Source organism: Fistularia commersonii, chromosome 30 (assembly GCF_037954325.1).
Source record: "Fistularia commersonii isolate RoL2024-O1a breed Wild chromosome 30, RoL_Fcom_v1.0, whole genome shotgun sequence".
Taxonomy (NCBI): domain Eukaryota; kingdom Metazoa; phylum Chordata; class Actinopteri; order Syngnathiformes; family Fistulariidae; genus Fistularia; species Fistularia commersonii.
In genome coordinates, this window is record NC_141313.1 from 1,959,599 (window position 1) to 1,971,019 (window position 11,421).

General features: G+C 52.3%; 1 protein-coding gene across 2 annotated transcripts; it reads right to left on the minus strand.

The window, feature by feature from the left end:
- Positions 1-1,778: 1,778 nt before the first annotated feature.
- ppp1r18 (protein phosphatase 1, regulatory subunit 18) lies at positions 1,779-11,195 on the minus strand. 2 transcript variants are annotated; one of them, XM_086178485.1, is made up of 3 exons: positions 10,971-11,195; positions 7,318-10,841; positions 1,779-3,679 (listed from the first exon to the last, which is right to left on the minus strand). In XM_086178485.1, exons 2-3 carry the CDS (start codon positions 10,816-10,818, stop codon positions 3,416-3,418), a joined length of 3,765 nt encoding a protein of 1,254 aa, XP_086034611.1. In that variant the 5' UTR covers positions 10,819-10,841; positions 10,971-11,195; the 3' UTR covers positions 1,779-3,415. The 2 variants fall into 2 exon arrangements, with proteins under 2 accessions (XP_086034611.1, XP_086034612.1); XM_086178486.1 differs by lacking the exon at positions 10,971-11,195 and having other exon boundaries at positions 7,318-10,908.
- Positions 11,196-11,421: the final 226 nt, after the last annotated feature.

Consider the following 11,421-nt stretch of genomic DNA (forward strand, 5'->3'; position numbering starts at 1 on the left):
TGTTGAATTTTTTTTTAATGTATTGAATCCACAAAATCATACTTTCCCCAAACTGATCCTCCGGTTTCTAAAGCATTTTCCAGATGTTTGTCCCTAAAGTGGAATTGTTATTATTATCGGTAGTTTATTGCTGTTTGATATAAACGATAGAGGTTTCACCTTGAATTCTGTGACTCTACACAGTGACTGAGGTTAAAGATGTGTTGCATTATTTTTTATTAATGTATTGAATGTGGCTGAAGATGAAGCTTTCTTCCAAAGAGCTAGTCTGCAATATACAGCTTTTTCAAACCAGAATCAGAATGATTTTATTGTCATTGAAACGTCGCTGTTCCAAAATAACTGTTAGTGCTACTCCCACCGTACGACACATAAATAGGTGAGTGTAAAAGAAAATATATTTTAGGATATAAATTTGTACATACATACATATTTATATATATGGTTCTAATATATGAGGTTTAAAATCAATTAAAAAACAGAAGAAAAAAAAACTGTAAACATATTTTTATTGCACATCTTGTCATTATTATTTCTTCAGTGTTTATTGATCAGTTCCTTCACGCTTCCGGTGTAGAAGCTGTCCAGGAATCTTGAAGTTGGGTTCTTCAAGCGTCAGAAGGTTGAAGCGGTGATGCTCAGGATGCGATGAGTCTTTCATCATGTTGTTGTGTGTGTGTTCTTGGGTTTCGTTGGAGTTCAGTGTTTGTTGCTTTTAGGTGGACTTTGTCTTGATAACGCGACTCATCCTCACCCTGGATCGGTCCCACCACTGCTGCATCATCCCCAGACTTGATGACGCTCTTAGTGTCGTATGACGAAAAGTGTAAAGTGTGTACAGGACTAGAGATCCAGAAACACGGTATTAACGTTACCGTCATTTCCGGACTAAAAGACACTACTTTTTTCACATGCTTTGAAAACTGCGGCTTAAACAACTATTTTATGGATTTTTTGGGGGGGGGGGGGGGGGGTCAACTAGCTGGATAGATGGACTTTTATTATTTATTATTTCTCTTTTTCATCAGCCGTGTCACAGGCACTGTTTGGAAAAAAAAAAAAAAAATCAGGTACGTATTTGCACTTAAGACCTTAAAACACTTTACAGCCTTGACTTTGACACTTTATAGTTTTATTTGTATTTCTTATCCCCCCCCCCCCCCCCCTTATTTTTACTGTTTATGCAATTTCCTACTATTATTTATTATGGTTGTGTTTTAGTTGAAACTCTGGCACAACAATTTCCTTGGGGATAAATAAAGTTAATCTTATTCTTATGTATTGAATTAAAAGTTAAAAAAATATTGGTGTATATATATAGACAAGTGCGGCCTATATAGTATGTACGGTACACATCGATTGATTTCGTTATTTTTAGCCGGTGCAGCTAATAGCCAGGTGCGTTCACTAGTCTGGAATATATGGTATATATACTTTATCAAGCACGCCCGCTCCATGGCGACTAATCTGAGAATAAAAATACGGTTTCTGCTGGACGTCCACCGGGCAGAAGGTCCGGAGGGATCAGCCAGAAGGTCCCGACATTTTTCAACACATCGTGTTGATAACACTTGATAGCCTTAACTTTGACACTTTATATTTTATTGTATTTCTTATTCTCCTCCTTCCTACTATTATCTTTTATTGTTATGTTTTACTTGAAACTCTGGCACAACAATTTCCTTCGGGATAAAGTTATTCTTTCCCAGAGCCAGAAGGAGTCGGATAGTGGCGCAAAAAAAAAAAAAACAACCAATGGAATCAAGACAAGAGACATCTTTTTCTTTTCTTAATGCAGTATTTATTTGATTTTTTTTTTTTCTCTTGAAGCCAGCTTCTTTATCCGTAATAGATAAAATAGGTGTCCGTCATTTGAGCAGACATCGCATCATGTACACCTCCTTTACCAGTCATAATACTCGTTTACACACCACACACACTCTGCACGTTTGCGTACGGCGGCCGCTTCCAGGTACGGCGATGTTAAATTCGCAAGCGTCGTCGCCCTTTTGTGAACGGTAAGGCTCGACGAAACCCCCCAGCGACCGCCCCGCTCCTCTTCCGCTGATTGCAAACCGCTTTTTCACCGTATTTCTTTTTATAGGCTTCGGTTTTAAGTCATCTGTACGGGGCGAATCCAGCAGGCACATGAAAACCAGATGACCAAAAACATCGCTCCTCGGAAACGACTCCTACCCAGAGAGCAATCAAGAGAAGAAACTAACTCGACACATTCGCTAGAGAATACGATCGTAACGTTAAGTTGCATAGAATAGTGATCATCCGCCGTTTTTTTTTTTTTTTTTACAAATACATTCACGTCACCCTGTTTGCTGTTCTGTCACAATTAGCGTCAAACCCCACGGCTCCGGTGGCGCATTCGCGTCGGCGCTACGTCAGACAACGTCGGGATTAGCGACGCTGGTTTCGACACGGGAAAGAAGGGACAAAATGTAATAAAAACAAAAACGGCGGAAGGGAAGAGGTTGCTGATGGTGTCACGAGGGGGTTTTGGCGAGGTGACTGGCTTCAAGACGGAAGGCGACTAAATATATATCTAAACAAACCTCTCCTAATTCACAATGTGACTTTTTATTCATACCCACCCACCTCTTATTTTCCACCGTTGGACATTTGCAACTGATATTCGATATGTTTATAGCTTTTTTCGCTCACAATGGCTTCTCGCGCTTAGCTAACCGCTAATGAACCTGCTAGGTGTCGCCGAACTTTATCCAATTTTGAGGAGCTAAACACAAGGACGTGAGCGAAAGGTCGTATTTTGCGAGGCAGTAGAAAAAGATTTAGCTTTCCGCGTGACGGATTATTTTACCGTGTCTATTTGGCTGGACAAACAAGATGGTTGCTATCGTCTCGATCGGGCCGGCCGCCGCTCCCCCGTAGAAAACCCAGTGAAAACCCCAGCTTACAGGCAAAAACACACATTTGGACAGCGTCTGAGACGACCAGACTGTTAGCGAACATGAATCCCAGCCATTTTGGTGCTTTTTCTCCTTCCTCTAATCCTTGATTTAAGAGCGGAAGAGAAAATATCACAGGAGGTAGCGAGCTAGTTCGCTAATTAGCCAGTTAGCAAGCTGGCTGATGCTTGGATTTCACTGTCGGGTGTAAAAATGAGAGAAAGGGACGGTTTATCAAAACAAAACGAGTCCCAGAGTGCAATATGAGGTAACTCGCAGCTTTTCAGACCCCATTTCCACCTTGCAAAAATAACTTTCGGTCGTGTGAGTCGCTTCGACCTCCGACTCGCCAGATCCAACGGTACTTCCTTTGGATTTCTTTGCAGTCATAAATGTACCGTCTGCGTCCTTTAAATAACACTTGTGCTTAAAATACATCATAAGGAAATGGACATTCTATGTTTTTTTTTCTTTCTTTCAGAGGGAAGTGTCGATCACACGCTGTGCTTTTTGAGGAGGGGGTGACACTGACCCACTCGGAGGCCGTGTCCCGTGGAAATCCCCACGCTCCGGGAGCCCTTGGACACCGTGGCGCCGCCGTCCACGTCGTTGCGCTCCTCGTGGTCGTCGTCGTCCTCCTCGCCCGGCGGCTCCCACCTCCCCGGCTCCGGAGGGAATGGCGTGCACGCCAGCGCTGAGGTCTCCGACGGGTACTCGCACACCTGCTCCAGCTGGTCCTCGTCGAAACACACCTTCACCTGCGCACCAAGTAAGAAACGACGCGTTAAGAAGGAATCGCCCACCCGTTCTGGCGGTTTTCTGTCATTTCAAACGGACGCTTGTTTGGTTTGAGGCGAGAACGAGAGCAGACGTTCACACGTTTGTCAGTGTTTTCCTTCAAACCGTGAAGGGCGTCTGGGTCGTTAGCAGCTCAACCTTGAAGGTACTAAAAGCTAGTAATCTGTAGAGAACGTGACGACTGACACAAAGCGGATTTAAAATATGCTGCCGAGTTGAAATGAATTAGCGATTTGATCAACGTGGTCGACAAATCGTGAAGATCCAGCATTCGAACGAAAGGATCTGGATTAACCACTATTTCAGCAGAGCCATGCAGTAAATACAAAGTCTATTCATTTCAGAGAAATGGGTTTCTGTCAGTTTCTGGAAAGAAAGAACAGAAACAGCGAAACTGAAATGTCACTATATTTTCCCGTAAGCGTTTGCCCGTTTCCCAGCTATCGGGGAGGAGAGCGTCTCGTCACCTTCTCCGAGACTTTCTCTCACCGTCGGCTTAATGTCGAGCGACGACGTGGAGATTAATGCCTGGGAAATACTCCCTCGGGCGGGAGTTGACGTTCGAGTTCACCGCTCGCTCCGGGAAACGCTACATCTTGGCTTTTAGCTGTAAAAAGAGAGACGTCCCTACAAGTGCTTTTTAGCTTGTTTGCGCCGAGACCGCCGCTCCCGAGGGATTTGTTTACAGATGACCCCGAACCTGACAGGAAACCGTTCGCGGCCAGGATTGTCGTTGCAGCGTCTCAGCGTAGGGCGCACGTGTCAAACTCAAGGCCTGCGGGCCAGATGTGGCCCGCGAGAACGTCTTAAAAGGTCTGACTGTCTTTACTTAATAAATCAAACACCTGCATTGACCTTAAGCTACTTTTCATGCTAATCATGTTACCCGCAAAGTGACGGCGTCCCGCCATTAGATGGCGCTGTATCCACATCAACAAGCGGAATTGAGACGTACAAATGATCCCAAAGTGTCCAGGAAGAGAAAAGTTGATGCAGATGGAAGGCTGTTTCTTAAAAGATGGGAAGGTGAATACATGTTTGAGCCTCGAGGAGAAAAAGTGGCATCTTTTCTGGTTCGAGGCGGCGTCGGTCGTCGAAGAGTACAATCTACGTCGGCAACACGGAGCTAAGTATGCTAAAGATAGCCTTCCGGAAAAGCAAGTTGTGGAAGAATTGAAAGCCAAAATATTATTTATATCCAAATGCATATGTAACATTTTGGATTTGAATGAGTAATACATTTTAACATCAAGGAGTAGTTATTTTACATTACGTTTAAACTGTGACGGTTCCGTGTGGCCTTTTGTGGGCAACCATGATGCTGTTGCGAGTTTGACACCCCTGAACGCACCTTCGCTTCATCCAGACGATATCTCTGGACGCTCGGCGAATCGTACCGAGACACGGGAGGCTAATCCCGAGATAACAACGAGCGAAGTGCGGGATAAGTGACGTTTATTATCAAATAAACCGTAGCGGGAATAGCAAACTCCGTGCAGGAAAGAGCGGGAACCTCCTGAGAGCAAAACCGAATGGCGTCCGGCGCAGGGGCAAAGCGGGAGTGCGAAATCGGAGGAGGAAGAAGGTCAAGAAGGTCGCGCCCTCTCGGACACGAAGCTCAGGAACAGACGGGGGGCCTCTGACGTCAGGGTGTCTGCAGAGCGACGAGGTGGGAGCAACAGGTGGCCACCGCCTGGAGCTTTACTGCCACCGCTAAAGAGGCCGGTGTTTACAGACAGGGAGAGAAGAAGAGATTGTGGTCCTGGAGGTAAAACAAGGGATTACTGGAGGAGATTTATTCCCGTGAAGGTTTGTTTATGCAGCTATATCTCCCGGCGGGGGAGGGAGCGCTCAAACGCACACGTCCACTCCCGGACGTTTTGTTGCCGTCAAGATGGGTAGGATTTCTCAATAAAAAGTCCGAACGCCCGGGAGGAAGTGAGGTCTAAAAGAGGAAGCGAGCGAGAACATGACGTTTCGGCGAATGAGAAAGCCGGCAAACGCTTGAACCCCCCACCGTCCTCTCGGCGGCGGAAGTTCGGGCCGATCAGAAGCCAGGCTGCCAGGACTCCGGTCCAAACACAGCAAACCCCTGCTAGGAGGCGAACGAGCAGATACAAAGGGAGATCTGTCCGCCGTGGCCGGGGCTGACTCGCCACCAAAAAGAAAAAAACAGCCAAATATTATTCGGAGGGAACAAGGAAGCCCTGCACTCAGAGCCTCGCTGTGTGAAAAGAGCTCTAAAATGTGGGGATTAAGGCTAATTCGGTGGTCTTAAAACATGGGATTAAGAAACAGAACGCTACATTTCAGCAGGCGAGTGGAGCTTCGCGGCTCCCGTCCAAGCACCGTAAACATCACCGCTTCTTTCCGTAAGCGTCGCACCTGCAGGTGTTTCAGATGTTTGCTCATCTGAGAAACATCTGCAACACCTACAGGTGTGAACCGGCCTCCCCCTCGAGGAAGCAAAGTTCAGAACAACAAGAGGTTTCACTTCTGCGTCTCCTCTAGTTGACTCTTCCGATACTTTTTGATAGAGCGGATTCACGTTCTCGTAAACGGCGTTCTTCTCACGACAGCTGACGGATGTTTGTCTGTGATTGCGGACGAGGAAAACGGAAAGCGAGGCTAGTGGACGACAATGCTGCTTTGGAGTTCAGTGCCGCAGACCGGAGCTGAAAAGCGAAAAAAAAAAAAAAAAAAAACGTCTTTTTTGGCCTTTTGTTGTCAACGTTAACCCTCATATTATGTTAAGGGTCAATTTGACCCATTGGGTCAATGGGTGAAATGGGTCAAATTGACCCTTAACATAATATGAGGGTTAAAATACTTTTCGGCTGAAAGATGTCGGTGGGGTGGGTCCCTGGAAAGTGTGGCTATTTGGAGAAAATTGATTAAAACTCAATTCATTAACCGAGTGGCAGATCGCCGGCGAGTTGGGAAAAAGTCAAAAAGTCTGTACGGAATTAGAACGCCGGGGCAAAGTCGATCCCTCGGGGAGAATCAAGATGTCGTGCTCGATAAGGCTTTAACTGGCTTAAGTCTGTCTGTGCGGTTGTAACTCCTCCATCGGAGGGGATGTTCTCCCAGTGAAAGGGGATTCTGAGAGGCGGCGAACGCCAATCAGGTGACGCCAGGTGACGGCTCCTCGCCTCATGACGCCGAAAGACGGCCGAGCGTCTCTTTCCCTTTTACCGAAACCGAGACGGTGACGTTTTCACTGTCGCACTTTCTGACGCATAATCTCCGTCCTTGGTTTCCTCTGTAGATTCTCCAGATCCAGATCAGATGATAATAAATTTAGAGCTTAGCTAAAAGCTGCAGGTGGTTTTTAAATGAGCGGACTTCAAGCGGCCCCCAATATTTAAGGGACGCTAAGACCGAGGGGTTATGTATCCCCACTGACGATAATCCATACACCCAAGATAATCCTAATCTGTTATCCCGACAGGTGTCGATATCGCGGGGGATTTGTTTTTGTTTCGCCGTCATCCGGCCTCGGTGGTAAACCGGTTCGGAAACCGCGGATCCGCTCACGTTAGCCCGCCGACGGAGAACCAAAACCACGGTTTCGGCCGTCGACCGCCGTCCAACTCACCCGTCTCGGGGTCCCTTTGCTCTTCACCAGGCAGGACTTCTCCAGACTCTGGTACCCGCCGATCACCTGGATCTCCTCCACCTTGGGGTACTTCTTCTTCCCCGGCTCGGCCGCCGTCTGGACCTGCTGCTCCGGGGGTTTCCCCGTCCCCGACGGTCGGTCTCCCCCGACGGACTTTTTGGGGTTGATGGTGATGGTGGCGCCCCTCTTGGCGTGGCCTCCGAAGACACTCCTGATGGAGAAGAGCGGCGGTGACGGCGCCAGGGATGGAGACACGGAAGGGGATTGGGCCGGGGACGGGGCCGGGGTCGGGGCCGAGTCCGACGCGACGGGGGAAACGTCCGGGGATCGGCTCCCGGGAAGAGAAGGGGCGACGGCGACCGTCTGGTCCGAGCGTCCGGACGGAGTAGAAACGTGCTGAGGAGAAGCTTTAGGCGACGATTCCGATTTTTCTTGATCTTTCTCTTGGCTCTTTACGTCGTCCTTCAACTGGGGCTTTATTATTCCCTTGACCGGCTGCACTTTAGCCTCCCTGTCCCTTGAAAGAACGTTGGGCGGCGAAGCGGCGACGCGCTGAGTCTGCAGCACTTCCTGCTCTTTGAGCTGAAACTGCTCGATCTGCCGCTGGATGGCCTGAACGCCGCGGAGGTCCTCGCCGGAGAACACCTTCCCGTCCCCCTGGTGCGCGGCGGACACGATCGGCCTCACCTTCACCAGGTGCACCGACGACACTTCGGCGTCCCTCTCTCTCAGACACAACCCCAACCTGGAACCCACCGTCTCCAGGTTGTAGATGCGACTCATGGCTGCGAGGGAGTTGAGATCGGGCGGCGAAGAGGAAGGCGGAGAATCAAGCGTGGAGGTACATTCCTGCGTTTCGTCGGCGGAGACTTCCTTCTCTTCCTCCTCGCTGTCTCTCAGCGGCTCCTCCGAAGGGTCATCTTTGTCCTCCGATGTTCGGAAAGCGTCGACGGCCGCCTCTGAGCTTGCGGCGGCGAGACTGTCGCTTACTTCCTCTCCTCTGTCAGCCGGCGATGCGGGAACAGGAAGCTGAGGGCAGGTTCTCAACAGACGCACTTCCTGTACGCTGTCATTGGCGGCCACAGATGTCTGCGTTGGTGCCTCTTCCTGTCCCTGCTCGCCTCCAGGCGTCCTCTTTTGCAGAGAAGCTTCCGTTTCCTGCTCTCGCTCCGTCTCCTCGCCGTCGGCGCCTTTATCCTCCGCTCGCTTCAACCTCTCCAGTTCTTTCTGGCGAATCTTCTCCCGCAGGGACTCGATGCGGCTCAGCGGCTTCCCAACCCTCCAGCTATCCCTCCTCTCCACCCCTTGTCCTCCTTCATTATCTTTTTTCTTGTCCTGCGCCTCTTCTGCCACGTAGAACACCGTTCTGGGGATCTGGATCTCCAGGGGACCCGGCGGAGCCTCCGCCGAAGCCGTCCTCTTTGGAGATCTCGCGGCGACGTCGTGTCCTTGGCCCTCGCCGTAAACCTGCCCCTCCGGCTCGTTCTCCTTCGCGGCTCTGCGAACTCTTTCCTGACAGTAAACGGTGGTATCTCCGATTTTTTCGATTTTGGTGATCAGCTCCTCGGTGTGCAGGGAAAGCACCGATGACTCCTGGGAGCCGCTCCGTTTTACTCCGATATCTCCAACCGCGCCCGGCAGCCCCGGGGCTTCGGTCGCGGCGGGCTTCGGGCTTGCCGGCCCGGCGTTTTGGGGCGCCTCCTCCCTCCGGGGGTCCTTCCGGCCGTGACCTCTCGCCTCGGCTTCCCGATCCGCTCCGGGCGGCTTCCCGTCTCGTTCGGCCACCCGCGCTTTCCCGTCCTGCCTGATGGGAATCCTCTTGGCGAAGGAGATCCCTTCGGTGTTCTGAACGTACGCCATGGTGAACCCCGGGTTCCCCTCCGCCTCGCCCGCCTTCCTCTCCGCCGGCTCTACTTTCTTTACTTGGTTGTGAAGGAGAGCGTCCGCCTCGCGCCTCCTCTGCTCCCGCTCGTCCTTCCCGTGTTTGTGCTTCCCCGCGACGTCTTTCTCCAAGAGGCGAGCGCACCCTAGTTTGACCTTCACCGTTTCCCACCCCGCGCCCTTGTCCGAGTGTATCCTCTCCCGCGGCCTCCTCTCAGAACACCCTTCGCCGTCCAAGCCGTTCTCCTTAACGCAGAGGACTCGGTCTGAGAAGCTGAACGAGCGCTTGGGCACCCCTTTGGGCGGCGAGCTCCCGCCGTCCCCCGCCCGCCCCTCGGCTCGCCGATCGCCGAGATCCCCGAAGAACTTCCTCCTCTCCGGCTGGAGGAAGTTGTCCGAGCTCTTGGATCGAGAAGGAGGCTTGGGATGCTCCCCGAACCTGCTGAGCAGCTGGCTGACCCGGCCTCCTCGCTCCACGAACACGCTGTCGTCCGAGCTGTCCTTCCTGTCCTCCTTGATGACGGTCGCCTGGCCGCAGGGTCGCTCCTTCTCCTTCCCCGTCGCTTTGTCTCTCAGCCAGGACACGTCGGTCCTGAGCTCCCGGCTCGGACCTTCCCTCCGCCCGTCCGAGTTCCCCTTGGCTTCCCCGTCCTCTCTTCCCGAGCCCTTCCCTCCGGCCTCCCCGGGCGGACTCCTCTCCTCCACGCCGGCCGGGGGTTTTATGATGAGCACGTCGGAGGCTCGGATCTCCGTCACGCTGCCGCCTCCGGCCAGGATCTCCCGCAGGTCCATCTTCACGGCTCTCTTCCCCTGGTGCTCCTCCTCCAGCCTCTCCCTGTCCACGTCCCTCCACTTGCCCCTCTTGTCGTCGCCGCACCTCCTGTCCTGCTCGATGATGATGATGTTGTCCGCCCGGATGGTCCGCAGACACGGCACCGGCGTTTCTTTCTCCTCCTCGTCGTCTTTCCTGGCTTTCGGCAGATCTTTCACCGCCTCCTTCCACGGGCCTTTCTCCTTCTCCCACGCCTCCCTGCTGCCGTCCCGCTCGCGTCCTCGGCTCCTGTCCCTCCCCGTCCTCTCTTTCTCCCGCCCTTCGCTCAAATCTCGAAAGCGCTCCGTCTTCAGCTCCACGTCGTGGACCCTGGAGGTCGCCTTGACCTCCGCCTCGTACCCGACGTCGGCGTCCCGCCCTTTCCTCCACGCGCTCTGCGTTCGGATAAACGGGTTTTCGTGGACGGGGACGATGGTCTCCGCGGACACCTGGCCGGCCGGCTGGGACTCCGGGTCCAGGAGCAGCCCCGGATCCGGACTCAGGGACGGATCGCTACCCGGGTTGAGCGCTACGGAGCTATCGGTGTCGCTCAGACCGTCGGAGAGAGACCTGAGCTCCCCCTGCGAGAGGCGGACGTCCCGGTCCTTCTCCCGGTCCCCCAGGCTCTCCTGCCTGGCCTTCCTCCGCTGGATGATCCCACGCTTCCACGCCGGCATGCTGGCCAGCTTCTCCTCCTCCTCCTTCTCCCTCCTCTCGCGCTCCACCTCCTCTCGCCTCTTCCTCTCCAGCAGGAGCTGCTTCCATTCCGGCAGGGAGGACACCGACATCACGGGGCGGCGGGTGGAGAGCCCTGGAAAACAAACACAAAAAAACAAAACGCCGTTATCCGACTGTCATTCGGCGCTCGCGGGCAGGGGTCACCCGGCGACTTTCCTAACACCGTCCAAACTCCGCATGGATAATCATAAAAAGTACTCACCCGAATCCCCTTTTTGACAAGAAAAAACACTTTTTTTTTTTTAAATTTCGACGTGGATTTTGTCAGTTCACATTTTCCACAGGCAGCGTCTGTGCCGAGGAGGGGTTAAGGGACGGAGGGGGGGCTTCGCCGGGAGGAGGCCTCCGGACGTGCAGAAGCTGCCCCCGGGTCCCGAGCAAAACCGGCGGCTCCAACTTTTCCGGCGTCCCAGAAAAAAAAAAAAAACCGGTGCACCTTCCGCCGCAGCGCCCGGTGCAGCATTAAAACACCTCGGTCGGCGGTGTAGTAAACAGTTTCCGCGTCCGATCGCCAGGGCCCTAATCCGATAATGACATTCAATTCCATCAGGAGAGTTTAGTGGCACACACCATATTGGAGGACCTAAGAAAGGCGTTTAAAGAACTCGCCGTCTGCCCGTCCGGGTGGCGGCGGCGGCGGCGGCGGCGGCGGC